Consider the following 13,506-nt stretch of genomic DNA (forward strand, 5'->3'; position numbering starts at 1 on the left):
GGAAGTACTCCGACAAACAGACCAACAATATATTACACATATTTTAAAGGTTATGGACTGGCGTGCCTTAATGCAACTACAATATTTGCTCTTTTCTTTTCGGTTTTTTTTTTCTTTAAATAAATGAGGAGCAAGTCTAAATTAGTTTTTGTAGCCATTAGCATTATGCAACATATGTTGTTGATTGAGTTTAACTTGTCCTGAACACGAAATATTCCTTTAAAGCTTTTCAAATGTATAGACTTCCCTTTGTTTTGTTTTTTATATTTTATTTTGTATTATTATTATTTATCTTAATTTAGCATTGTTTTTAAGATATATATAATATAAAACATATTTTTCGTAAATTAGGCCTGTATATAAAAACAAAAAATTATTATTTTGATATTGTATTATTTCTGGTTTATTTTTAACGTCCAATATAAAAATGATGATGATCATAAAAATGATATTTACAAGGATGATGGTCTTCAAAAAAAATATTAAAATTGAAAATACATTTTAATTACGTAATCAAATTCCATCGAAATTGAATTGTGTGATGTTTAGCAAAATTAAATGAATAAACCGTAAAATATGTCGTTTATTTTATTAAAGATAACTCAATTAAATTTGATGAAATTTCATTATGAAATTGAAATGTGTAAAAACAAAAAAAACTATATTTTTCTTGAGTGTTCGGCTTCCTAAAAGAATCAACTAGATATTTTTATAATTATAATAATAATAATGATAAAAAATAATCAGTAATAATAATTATTATAATAAATATTATTATTAATAATAATATAAATATAATAATAATTTTGACGTGGGCGGGAATATCTGTTTTGCATGACTAATTCTTAAATAGGACAGTTTATTACTGTTTTAAATATGTTAATTACCTGGTGAAGTTTTCTGCATGCAGACAGATGAGCAGTCGACTGCGCATGCGCCCTTGTCAGCGCGTCTGTGTGTCTGCAGATGAGCGCTAGGGGAAACTTCAGCTGATATCAGCTGACACAAGCAGACAGAGAGACACTGACATCCTATAATGCATCTTAAGAGCATCTTCTAATTCTGCCAGTTCATTGATTTGAGATCAGCAGCACAACATTCATGCAGGTAAATATGATCGTGTGTGTGCATCTGCGCGTCATTCTGAGTGCGAACGTGCCATTGTGTTTGTTTACTAAATATTAAAGTTGTCCATATCGTTGCGTTTTTGCATGTTGTAGCACATGACTCAACAATGTTTCTCTGCTTCGGATGAATGTATTGCGCTGTTAAATTCTGACAGATCATTGTTGTGTCATATGATTCAGAATGATTGACAGTCCAGCATTTGAGATGTTCAGTGCCAAAGAAAATTACAGGTGTGCATGCGCGCGATTATGCATGTTATACTTATTCTATACTCTTGTGCCTGTAATATTGCTTGTTATGGTTATTAATGCATAGAAATGGTTTGAAAACCTATTAATGTGTAATATTAGAGCGCATTGTCTTGAGAATAAGTGTGTGCAGAGAATTGCAGGGGTTTCTTGTGTGTCAGGTTACCACTGCAGATTTATGAGTGTATGGAAGATTAAAATAACAAAACAAAAATAGAAGATGTACATAGAATAATCCTATATAAATGCACTAATGCTAGAGATTGATTGATGTTGTTTATTAAAATTATTATATGACAGACACAGATACAGTTTGTTTTTAAGTGTCTAATTGCTAATATAAAGCATATATAAAAAGCAAAAAATAAATAAATAAATAAATAAAAATATATATATATATAAAGCATATATAAAAAGCAAAAAATAAATAAATAAATAAATAAAAATATATATATATATAAAGCATATAAAAAGCAAAAAATAAATATATATATATATATATATATATATATATATATATATATATATATATATAAAACATATATAAAAAGCAAAAAATAAATAAATAAAAAATATATATATATATAAAACATATATAAAAAGCAAAAAAAAATATATATATATATATATATATATATATATATATATATATATATATATATATATATATAAGCATATATAAAAGCAAAAAAATAAAATAAAATATATATATATTTTATTTTATTTTTTTTGTTTTTGCTTTTGACATTAATAACATCAACATAAGAATACAGCAATAAAAGTTATTAATATTTAAAAACAATAATAATTTCTCTTAAAATGCTATATTAAACATATCTGTTACATAAACAGTTGAACAATTTATGTAAACAAACAAATAACAAATGAAAAAATTCATGGAATTTTCCGGGTTCAAGAAAAGTCAAGCTCAACGAACAGCATTTGTGGCATAATATTGATTTTCAGCTCGTCCCTTGTTTATTTAAAAAAAAGAAAAGAAAAGCCCAAATCAGGGGTACAGTGAGGCACTTACTATGGAAGTGAATCGGGCCAATCCGTAAACATTCAACACACACTGCATTAATATGATTATAGCTTACCAATTCCGTTGCCATGACGACGCAACACCGGTAAACCCTGTTAGCAACTAAAATCATGTTAACACATTTAATGTTTATATTTTTGAAACAATGTGTATTTCAATGTTTACGGATTAAGTGCCTCACTGTAGGGACGAGTCAAATATATACAGAATATTCTTTTGGAAATCAACTTTATGCAACTAATGTTGTCAGTTGAGCTGAACTTTAACGGTATATTCCTTTAAGTTATTTTGCATGTGAAATCTGCGGTTTCCTCTTGAATGCATAGTGCTGTAATGTTTGGCTTCATTTTATGTTCATTTAAAGGCCACCAAATACTGCTATTTATCGGGAGATCTGATATTAAAGGGGACCTATTATGCAAAATGTACGTTTACATGATGGTGTTTGTACATAAATGTGAGTCGGCAGTGTGTGTACACAACCACCCTATAATGATAAAAGTCTTTCTTATATTTCTATTCATCATAAACAGTGTGTCAGAATGAACGCTTTTCCTTTCTGCTCTAAAGTGACGTCACATTAGATCAGGCCCCGCCCACAACTGGTGATGACTCCGCCCTATTATCATAGCTCCTCCCCTGAGTGATGTACACACAGTCCTGGAGCAGATACAGTGAGAAGAATAATGTCTCATAAGTGTTCATAAGAGTCTTCATGTACTCCCGCATCAGAGACACTGAAGACACAGCGGACAAGTTTAGTTTTTGAAGCAAATGTTCCCCAAAACATACAAAAAATCCGTGTGTGTTTGTGTAAATCATTTTACACATGTCTGCTATGTTAATGAGTGTCAATATAAAACAGGACGTTTGTAAATCACCGTTCTGAATGTGCTTGTTAGCTGATTCCACGACTAATGCAGCCTGATCCATGTCGGGGGCGGGGAGTAGCAGCAGCTCATTTGCATTTAAAGAGACACACACGATATTAGCGTGTTTTTGATTCCACCCAAAAAGAGGCTTTTATAACATGATATAATAAATGATCCCTGGGGTATTATGAGCTGAAACTTCACACACATTCTGAGGACACCTGAGACTTATATTACATACTGTAAAGAGGGGCATAATAGGTCTCCTTTAAAGAACCGATAACCCATTCAGTAGAAGATTTTTTTAATAGAGGGAAAAAATATTGGTCAGAACAAGTCTATCTCTAACCGATTTATGCCTGTGTGCCTCCAGACTCCAGATATGTTTTTGAAATGATGCTAAAGCACACACGTTTCAGATCTGTTCGGCTTTACTTCCTGTCTTCTTCTAGCTCAATGCCCAAGTGACGCCATGTTGAACGGTGCAACTCTCCAAAGTCTCCTGCTGGCTGCGGTGTTTCTTTCAAGCTGGGCCGCTCCATTAGAGAGCACCGTCACATCGGATGGCACGTGCTGCGGTGGACAACAGCGAAGGATGCTTGAAACAGATGTGATCTCCACTAAACTTCCACAGTCATCTTCTCCAGATGGTCCTGGAAGCGTTGAGGAGGAAGCAGTTGTAAACGGCAGTGCTCGAGAAGGGGTGGGCAGAGCGACAGCGGTTGGAAACGAGGACAGACAGTCCGGGGCGGGTGAGCGAGCAGTCTGGTCTTACTCTCGGTATCAGAAACTCTCTGTAGATGAGCAGCAGAGCTCAACCATTCCGGCCTCCAGACAATCGGTTGTGGATCAGTTGCTGGTGACAACAGATGGGGTGTCTCTCCTACAGGCTTCGACAACCTCTTCTACCGTTGAACAAGAGAGAGATGAGCCTGTTAGATTAATCTCAGAGGATGTTGAAGGATCTAACGGGTCGTCATTTGCAAAAGGAAAGAGTGGGAACATCCAACCAGGAGGGTTAGACGAAAAGGGGACGGCGACGCCACAAACTAGAACTCCTCTACAGAAGAACGACAGAAGACTGGAAGCAGATACGATCACCAGAACTCCGTCAGACCCAACCGATGGTCCATTCAGGTTCTCTCCATTGACCACTAACCCAACCACACCCCAAACATCTTTAACCATTACCAGTGGAGACTCGCTGGGTGGGTTAGATCTCCAGGATAACACACCTGTGTCCGGACTCCGTCAGCTGGATCTGACCTTTAACTCCAGATTGGTGGATCCTTCTGATACCTGGACAGAACCAGTTCACCTGCTGGGAGGTGAGTGACATACACGACTGCTTTAAATGTCATTTACTTTAATGCAAAATATGCAAATGAGCATGTTATATACAGGTTTTCCTTTATCTGGGTTAAGTCATAAACTGTTTAATCAAAACCTGTAGATTTTTGCCCATTACCCCGATTTTGTGTGGCATGTAAACACGTGTTCTTACCGGCTTATCCAATGTGCGGAAGTGTTGTGCGCATGACTGTTTACATTTTGACGCCAAAAGAAGAGAATAACCCGATGATTTAAAGTCTCATTAAAGTGCGTTTTTTTTAATAAGCCAATTTTTGATAATGACTCTACGTCAAGTCCCCTCCTTAAAGCGTTTCTGATCAATCCTATCTTAGCAACTGGTGTAATCACCATCAAATGAGGCTTTACTCCTTTCATGGGACTGTGATAATCGTTTGCCTCAATTCTGATTCAGTCTCTAAAGTACACTTTTACTATAAATCTCCACTTTCACTTTCACTTTCTTCTGTTTTCGGTGATTTGCATTCTTCATGCATATCGGTCCCTAATGGGAGGGAGTAGAATTTATAGTAAAGAAGGACTTCTCACCCACACCTACTATATTGCTTCAGAAGACATGGATTTAACCACTGGAGTCTTATGGATTACCTTTATGCTGCCTTTATGGGCTTTTTGGAGCTTCAAAGTTCTGGTCACCATTCACTTTCATTGCATGAACCTACAGAGCTGAAATATTCTTCTAAACATCTTCATTTGTGTTCTGCAGAAGAAAGAAAGTCACACACTGGGATTTGGTTTTCCTTTATCGGGGTATGGTTTGTTATCAGCATATTGGTGTGCATGTAAATGCACTTAATCTTGAGATCTCTTGTGAAACTCTAGATGAATAAATGTGAGATTACTGGGGTCTTTTTCTCAGGAGAAACATCAGCAAAAGTCTCCAATTGCTCTCCATTCAATTTCATTTCTTTGCTGATATTTATTTCGCCTAGGAATGAATACGTACAACTGTCTCAGCAGTGCCTCGATTGTAAAACAGACTGCTATACCCCAACAAACAGCAGAGTGGCTGAGACAGACTGTATTTTACCCGCTCCACTTTGAACCCCAGCGGGCTCTGACAGCAGCCTAATTACTTTCTATTTTGAGTCACACTTGAGACTGCTAAAAGAAACTTCAACAGGTTCTGCTATTTGATTTAGAAGCTTTCATGAATTATTCATTCATAACAGGTTGTTACAGCTCTGTGTTGTTATTTACTTAATGCTCACAATGTCTTACCAAAGTAATGTAAATACATTCACTCTAGCAAACACCTAGAACACCTTAGCAACCGACAAGAACACACTAGCAACCACCTAGAACACCCTAGAAACCACATAGAACACCTTAGCAACCGACAAGAACACTCTAGCAACCATATAGAACACTCTAGCAAACACCTAGAACACCATAGAAACCACCTAGAACACCTTAGCAACCGACAAGAACACACTAGCAACCACCTAGAACACCCTAGAAACCACCTAGAACACCTTAGCAACCGACAAGAACACACTAGCAACCACCTAGAACACCCTAGAAACCACATAGAACACCTTAGCAACCGACAAGAACACTCTAGCAACCACCTAGAACACTCTAGCAAACACCTAGAACACCTTAGCAACCGACAAGAACACTCTAGCAACCACCTAGAACACTCTAGCAACCACCTAGAACACCCTAGCAAACACCTATAACACCTTAGCAATCGACAAGAACACACTAGCAACCACCTAGAACACCCTAGAAACCACCTAGAACACCTTAGCAACTGACAAGAACACACTAGCAACCACCTAGAACACCCTAGAAACCACATAGAACACCTTAGCAACCGACAAGAACACTCTAGCAACCACCTAGAACACTCTAGCAAACACCTAGAACACCTTAGCAACCGACAAGAACACTCTAGCAACCACCTAGAACACTCTAGCAAACACCTAGAACAATCTAGCAACCACCTAGAACACTCTAGCAAACACATTGAACACCTTAGCAACCGACAAGAACACTCTAGCAACCACCTAAAACACTCTAGCAAACACCTATAACACCATAGAAACCACCTAGAACACCCTAGCAAACACCTATAACACCTTAGCAATCGACAAGAACACACTAGCAACCACCTAGAACACACTAGCAAACACCTAGAACACTGTAGCAACCACCGAGAACACCCTAGCAAACACCTAGAATACTATATCAAACACCTAGAACACCCTGGCAACCACCTAGAACACCCTAGCAAACACCTAGAACATCCTAGAAACCACCTAGAATACCTTAGCAACCACATAGAACATCCCAGAAAACACTAAGAACACCCTAGCAACCACCTAGAACACCCTAGCAAACACCTAGAACGTCCTAGAATTCACCTACAGTACTTTAGCAACCACATAGAACATCCCAGAAAACACCAAGAACACCCTAGCAAACACATAGAACACCCTAGCACCTAGAACACCCTAGCAACCATCTAGAACACCCCAGAAACCACCTAGAACACCCTAGCACCTAGAACACCCTAGAAACCACCTAGAACACCCTAGCAACCATCTAGAACACCCTAGAAACCACCTAGAATATCTTAGCAACCACCTAGAACACCCCAAAAACCATTAAGAATACCCTAGCAACCACTAAGAACACCCTAACAACCACCTAGAACACCCTAGCAATCAAAAATAACTCACTATCAACCACCTAGCACACCTTAGCCAACACCTAGTACACCCTTGCAACCACCTAGAACACCCTGACAAACACATAGAACACTCTAGCAACTACCTAGTACACCCTAGCAACCACCTAGAACACCCTGACAAACACCTAGTACACCCTAGCAACCACCTAGAACACCCTAGCAAACACATAGAACACCCTAGCAACTACCTAGTACACCCAAGCAACCAGCTGTATGTGTTGTCAGGGAGCTTTGCATATGATTGTTAAAATTCTGAGATTGAAGGAATATTTCGGTACAAGTTCAGATCTACAGTATGTACAGCATCACAGACAATAACGTTGATTCGTCCCTGAGTTTATGAAAACAAAATATGGTTTTTACATTAATACACTTACAATGGAAGTCTATGGGGCAAGACACTGCACTGAGATAAACATTAAAATACACACTGCATCCTGGCACATGATATTTACTGGACAAAAGAAGTGTTGATTGTGTTTTGGCTGTGCTGCTCATTAATGTCTTGTAAACAGGTGTCTTTTCCTTTTTTGCAGAGGAAGTGAGTGTTCTTCCCTCATCTCAGGAGGTGGCTATAGAGGCGACCATGTCCTCTGAAGATCTGCCGCTGATATTTGAGCCGTTTGAGGATGTCACCATGCTTGGTGACTCAGCACCGGTGTCCGAACCTTCTGTCGCCATGGCAGCAACAGCTGTTACCGTGGGAGACGCAGAGCTTGAGCAAATGATGTCTATGGATACAGGCCACGCCTCTGATGCCACTCTCTCAGGAGTGATGAATTGGCCGCCATCATGGCAGACGTCTGGAGATCAGAAATATGATGCCGTCAGTCCATCAAATATGCTGGTCAACGGTCCGGTCACAGAATCTGATGAGCCAAAAGAGCATGACGAAAACACACAGAGTGAGACTTTATGCATTATGATTAGTTCAGTGGTTCAGTTTCAGTCACATCTGCCTCGGTGAAAATACACGTAATCCCCCATGTGTGCAATTACATTTCCTTCGCCCTTTTGTGGTGTCAGCTGTGCTCATGTAAACAAAGATGACCTCACATGCGTTCCACCAGATTTAAATGGGTGATAACGAAAATGTACAATAATTTAGCACTTAAACTTTGGTCTGTTCCTCACGCAGAGCTACAGTATGTCTTCAGAAGACTTGAAATATCCTGCACAACTTTTATTGTGGTTTCATGTGCTTTTGCAACTTGACAGTCACTGTTTCACGACAGACAGACAGACAGACAGATGATAGATAGATAGATAGATAGACAGACAGATCAGACTGACAGACAGAAAGACATACAGACAGGCAAACAGACAGACAGATAAATGATAGATCAGACAGACAGACAGACAGACAGACAGATAGATAGATAGACAGACAGACCGATAGACAGATAGATAGATATAGACACATAGATAGATAGACAGACAGACAGACAGATAGATAGATAGACAGACAGACCGATAGACAGATAGATAGATAGATAGATAGATAGATAGATAGATAGATAGATAGATAGATAGATAGATAGATAGATAGATAGACAGACAGACCGATAGACAGATAGATAGATAGATAGATAGACAGACAGATAGATAGATAGACAGACAGACCGATAGATAGATATAGACACATAGATAGACAGACAGACAGACAGACAGATAGATAGATAGACAGACAGACCGATAGACAGATAGATAGATAGATAGATAGATAGACAGACAGACAGACAGACAGACAGACAGACAGATAGATAGATATAGACACATAGATAGATAGATAGATAGACAGACAGACAGACAGACAGACAGATAGATAGATAGACAGACAGACAGACAGATCGATCAGACTAACAGACAGAAAGACATACAGACAGGCAAACAGACAGACAAATGATAGCTAGGCAGACAGACAGATATATAGATAGATAGATAGATAGATAGACAGACAGACAGACAGACAGATAGATAGATAGACAGACAGACAGACAGATCGATCAGACTAACAGACAGAAAGACATACAGACAGGCAAACAGACAGACAAATGATAGCTAGGCAGACAGACAGACAGATAGGCAGACAGACAGACAGACAGACAGATAGATAGATAGATAGACAGACAGACAGACAGACAGACAGACAGACAGACAGATAGATAGATAGATAGATAGATAGATAGATAGATAGATAGATAGATAGATAGATGACAGACAGACAGACAGACAGATAGATAGATAGATAGATGACAGACAGACAGACAGATCAGATTAACAGACAGAAAGACATACAGACAGGCAAACAGACAGACAAATGATAGATTGGCAGACAGACAGATAGGCAGACAGACAGACAGACAGACAGATAGATAGATAGATAGATAGATAGATAGATAGATAGATAGATAGATAGATAGATAGATAGATAGACAGATAGGCAGGCAGACAGATAGACAGACAGACAGACAGACAGACAGATAGATAGATAGATAGATAGATAGATAGATAGATAGATAGATAGATAGATAGATAGATAGATAGATAGATAGATAGATAGATAGATAAGAGACAGACAGACAGACAGATAGATAGATAGATAGATAGATAGATAGATAGATAGATAGATAGATAGATAGATAGATAGATAGATAGATAAGAGACAGACAGACAGATAGATAGGTAGATCAGAAAGACAGACAGACAGATAGATGATATATAGATCAGACAGACAGATAGATGGATAGACAGATATATGATAAATCAGACAGACAGATGATAGATAGGTAGATCAGAGAGACAGACAGATAGACGGACGGACGTCGACATTTTCAAGCTAACAGAATGAAACACTTCAAAACAAGGTGAAATTATTTTTTGAAATGTGTTCTGATTGGTCCTGCAGGTGATGACATCATGCAGAGGTCTGTTACCCAGCAACCTCTGACTGAAGCCGTTCAGTTACCAGCATCAAAACCAAAGACAGACACGGAAGATGTTGAATCTAGAGGTTTGTTCACATGTGTTAAACAGCACTAACACTCATCACTATAACACTGTGCAGAATAAAACATTCTGTCTTATAGAGCCTGATGAAGACGAGGAAGACGAGGAGATGAATTTGAATGATGAGGAGGAAGAGAGTGAAGAGGACCTGACAGAAACCACCACCTCAACCCCCACACGCGCCCCCTACAGCCTCATACCTCCTCCTCCAGTCTGGGTGCAGCGGAACCAGGGACTGGGTGAGAGTTATTATTATTGGATATACTCACCCTCATGTCAATCCAAACCCGTATGTCTCCCTTTCTTCTGTGGAACACAAATGGAGATGTTCAGCAGAATGTTCACGCTGCTCTTTTCCACACTATTGAAGCATACAGTGAGCAGATATTTGAATGTACATGTAAAGGGATCAGTGGAAAGGAGGAGGCGAGAACCGGCTTGATAATATAAATGATGGTTTTAATGAGCAACTTAAAACAAGACACAAACACACACATGACGGACATGTCCACTAACGATCTCTCTCTCCCGCACGATCCTCCCCAGTCGGCCTTTAAACCTCAGAGGCTTGATTAGCCTAATACGGGACTGGGTGTGTAGGATCACGACCCAGCCCCGCCCTCCGCCCTGCCACATTCCTCCCTCATTCTCTCAGGCTGGGGAGCCCCCGGCCTGACGTACACCCCCTTCCCTGGGGGAGGGCGTGCCTTCTGCGCTGTCTGCCGGCAGGTCATCCCTCTCTACCTGGACGAGGGAGGGGACAAGGGGAGGGAAACAGAAATAATTAAAATGGGGGGTACTTCCTGTAACAGTGTAGTACCCCCCAAAAAACTGTAAAATTTAAAACAGGGAAAAGGCCAACGCAGAGCGACAGTGAGAGAGAGAGAGATGGAAAAAAAAACTCTTACTCGCCAGTTCTCCGATACGCCGCAGCTTGTTCCTCGGCCACTCCTCCACCCTCTATCGGACGACAGCCGCGCCTCTCCGGGCGGATCCGAGGCAGACCTCCAGCCCCTGGCGGACGGAACGCCCCGCCGCGTTCTCGGGGAACAGAAGGGGTCTCTCCCGCCCCTGGCAACGGTTCTCTCACTCCAGGCGGTCGCCAGTGAGCCCCTCCCCGCTCGCGGTCGGCGGTCTTAAACCCCGCTGCGTTTCAGCGGTCGGTAGGCGACTCCTCCGCCCCTGGCAGCAGACCTGACCGCTCCAGGCGGTCGGTTAGGAGCCCCTTCTCCCCTTGCGGTCGGCGCCATCGTCCTCTTTCAGGCAGCTGGGCTCCTCGTCCCCCGGCAGATGGCCGCGGCTGCTCCGTTGGGGTGGACGGTAGTGGCGAGAACTATTCCCTTGCGTATCCCTCCTCCTTCCCGGGTTTCGGCACCAGTGAAATGGTATTCAATGGAAAGGAGGCGGCGAGAACCGGCTTTTCAACATAAATAATATTTTAATTATAAACTTAAAAGACAACATAAACACACACACGACGGACATGTCCGTAAACGATCTCTCTCTCCCGCACGATCCTCTGCAGTCGGCCTTTATCCCTCTCGGAGGCATGATTAGCCTGATACGGGACCGGGTGTGTAGGATCACGACCCGCTCTCTGCCCTGCCACAGTACATAAATGAGAAGTTCAGCAAAACGAATCCTTTAATTGTCTTTTCATTTATTTGTAGTGCGGAGCTGGGTTGAACTTATAAGAGAAAAGGTGAGATTATTGACAAAATAAATTAACAAATACTTATTTTTAACCCTTTAATTATTTTGCGAGTAACCTGTAAATATTGTGTGGTGTCTCTTCCGCAGGCCGGCTATGTGTCTGGTATGTTGGCACCGGTTGGCATCGGAATAGCTGGTGCTCTTCTGTTGGTTGGCGCTCTGTACAGTATCAGAGTGATTCATCACAAACGGAGAGACAACTTTAAACATCAGAGGAGGAAGGTAAGACAGAGAAACTTAAAATGAAAATTCTCTCATCGTTTGCTCACTCTCATGTCGTTCCACAACAGGTATGACTTTTTCTGTGGAACATAAAAGGAGATGTTTAGCTAAATGACGGCCTCGTTCACCAACATTTTGCTTAGTTTCTCCATTTGTGTTTCAGAGGAAAGAAAGTCATTGAGTTTTGAAACAACATGAGGGTGAGTAAATAATGAGAGCATTTTCATTTTTGGGTGAACTGTTCCTTTAATTGGAGATGAATTGGGTCATATTCTACATGTTTATAGCATTATGTGAGGTTGCTGAATATTGAATTAGAGCTGAGATGTAAACGTGGACATTATATGGAAGCGAGCTCACGGTTGTGATGTTGTTGCCGTGACGTTGAGTGCATGTGCAGCTCACAGGTGTTAATCTGTCTCGTGATGTTTATACATTTCAGCCGCCCAGAGAGGTTCGGAGCGGACCTGACAATGCAATGCTTCTGGCCGACAGCTCAGAGGATGAATTCTGATGAAGACACACAAACATCACTGCGGAAGGCTTTTAGAAACCGTGTGTGCTTCAGCTCAGATACAAGCAGTCGTGGTTTGTGGATTCACCGCCTGCCTCCTTAATAGCGCCGCAGCACATCAGTATATACTGTTGACCCGCGGGGGTTTCAAACTGGGGTCCGGGGACCTCCAGGGGGCCGCAAGGGAGTGCTAGAGGGCCCACAAAACATTTCTGTGAAATTATGTGTACAAATATTTCATTCTGAAATCATTAGATTAATCACCTTTATGAGAGCTATAGGTAGAAATATTAAATACTGCTATAATACTGTAATTTCATATATTATAGTGATACATCGTATTTGTATGAAATGTTGGTTGTAATGCGCTATTCTCTGTTAAGCTGCTTTGAAATTTGTTTGTTTTGTTTTTAATACTTTTGCTAATTAATTCATTTAATATTAATTACAATGATGATTAAAATTATTATTATTATTTTTTTTAATTCATTTATTCAAATGTTATTCTTACAACTTAATAAAAATTAATCATTTTCCAGCTAATATTTGAATACATTATTCTGGCTTCAGTATAATATAAAAGCCAATTATTTAATTTTGCAAACCGAAAATCGACATAATATCATGTGTACTAGTTTTATCACACAGGGGGTCCCTCGCAAGGGGTCCTTAGCACAAAAATGTTT

The 13,506-nt window shown here is 40.0% G+C and overlaps 1 protein-coding gene across 1 annotated transcript; it reads left to right on the top strand.

Annotated features, from left to right (window-relative positions):
* Window positions 1-962: 962 nt before the first annotated feature.
* On the top strand, window positions 963-13,179 carry LOC127623599 (uncharacterized). Its single transcript, XM_052098000.1, has 8 exons — window positions 963-1,107; window positions 3,746-4,621; window positions 7,899-8,267; window positions 10,271-10,375; window positions 10,452-10,610; window positions 12,042-12,073; window positions 12,172-12,306; window positions 12,749-13,179. Exons 2-8 carry the CDS (start codon window positions 3,766-3,768, stop codon window positions 12,818-12,820), a joined length of 1,728 nt encoding a protein of 575 aa, XP_051953960.1. The 5' UTR covers window positions 963-1,107; window positions 3,746-3,765; the 3' UTR covers window positions 12,821-13,179.
* The last annotated feature ends 327 nt before the right edge of the window (window positions 13,180-13,506 follow it).

This window comes from Xyrauchen texanus, chromosome 30, assembly GCF_025860055.1.
Source record: "Xyrauchen texanus isolate HMW12.3.18 chromosome 30, RBS_HiC_50CHRs, whole genome shotgun sequence".
NCBI classification, from domain to species: Eukaryota; Metazoa; Chordata; class Actinopteri; order Cypriniformes; family Catostomidae; genus Xyrauchen; species Xyrauchen texanus.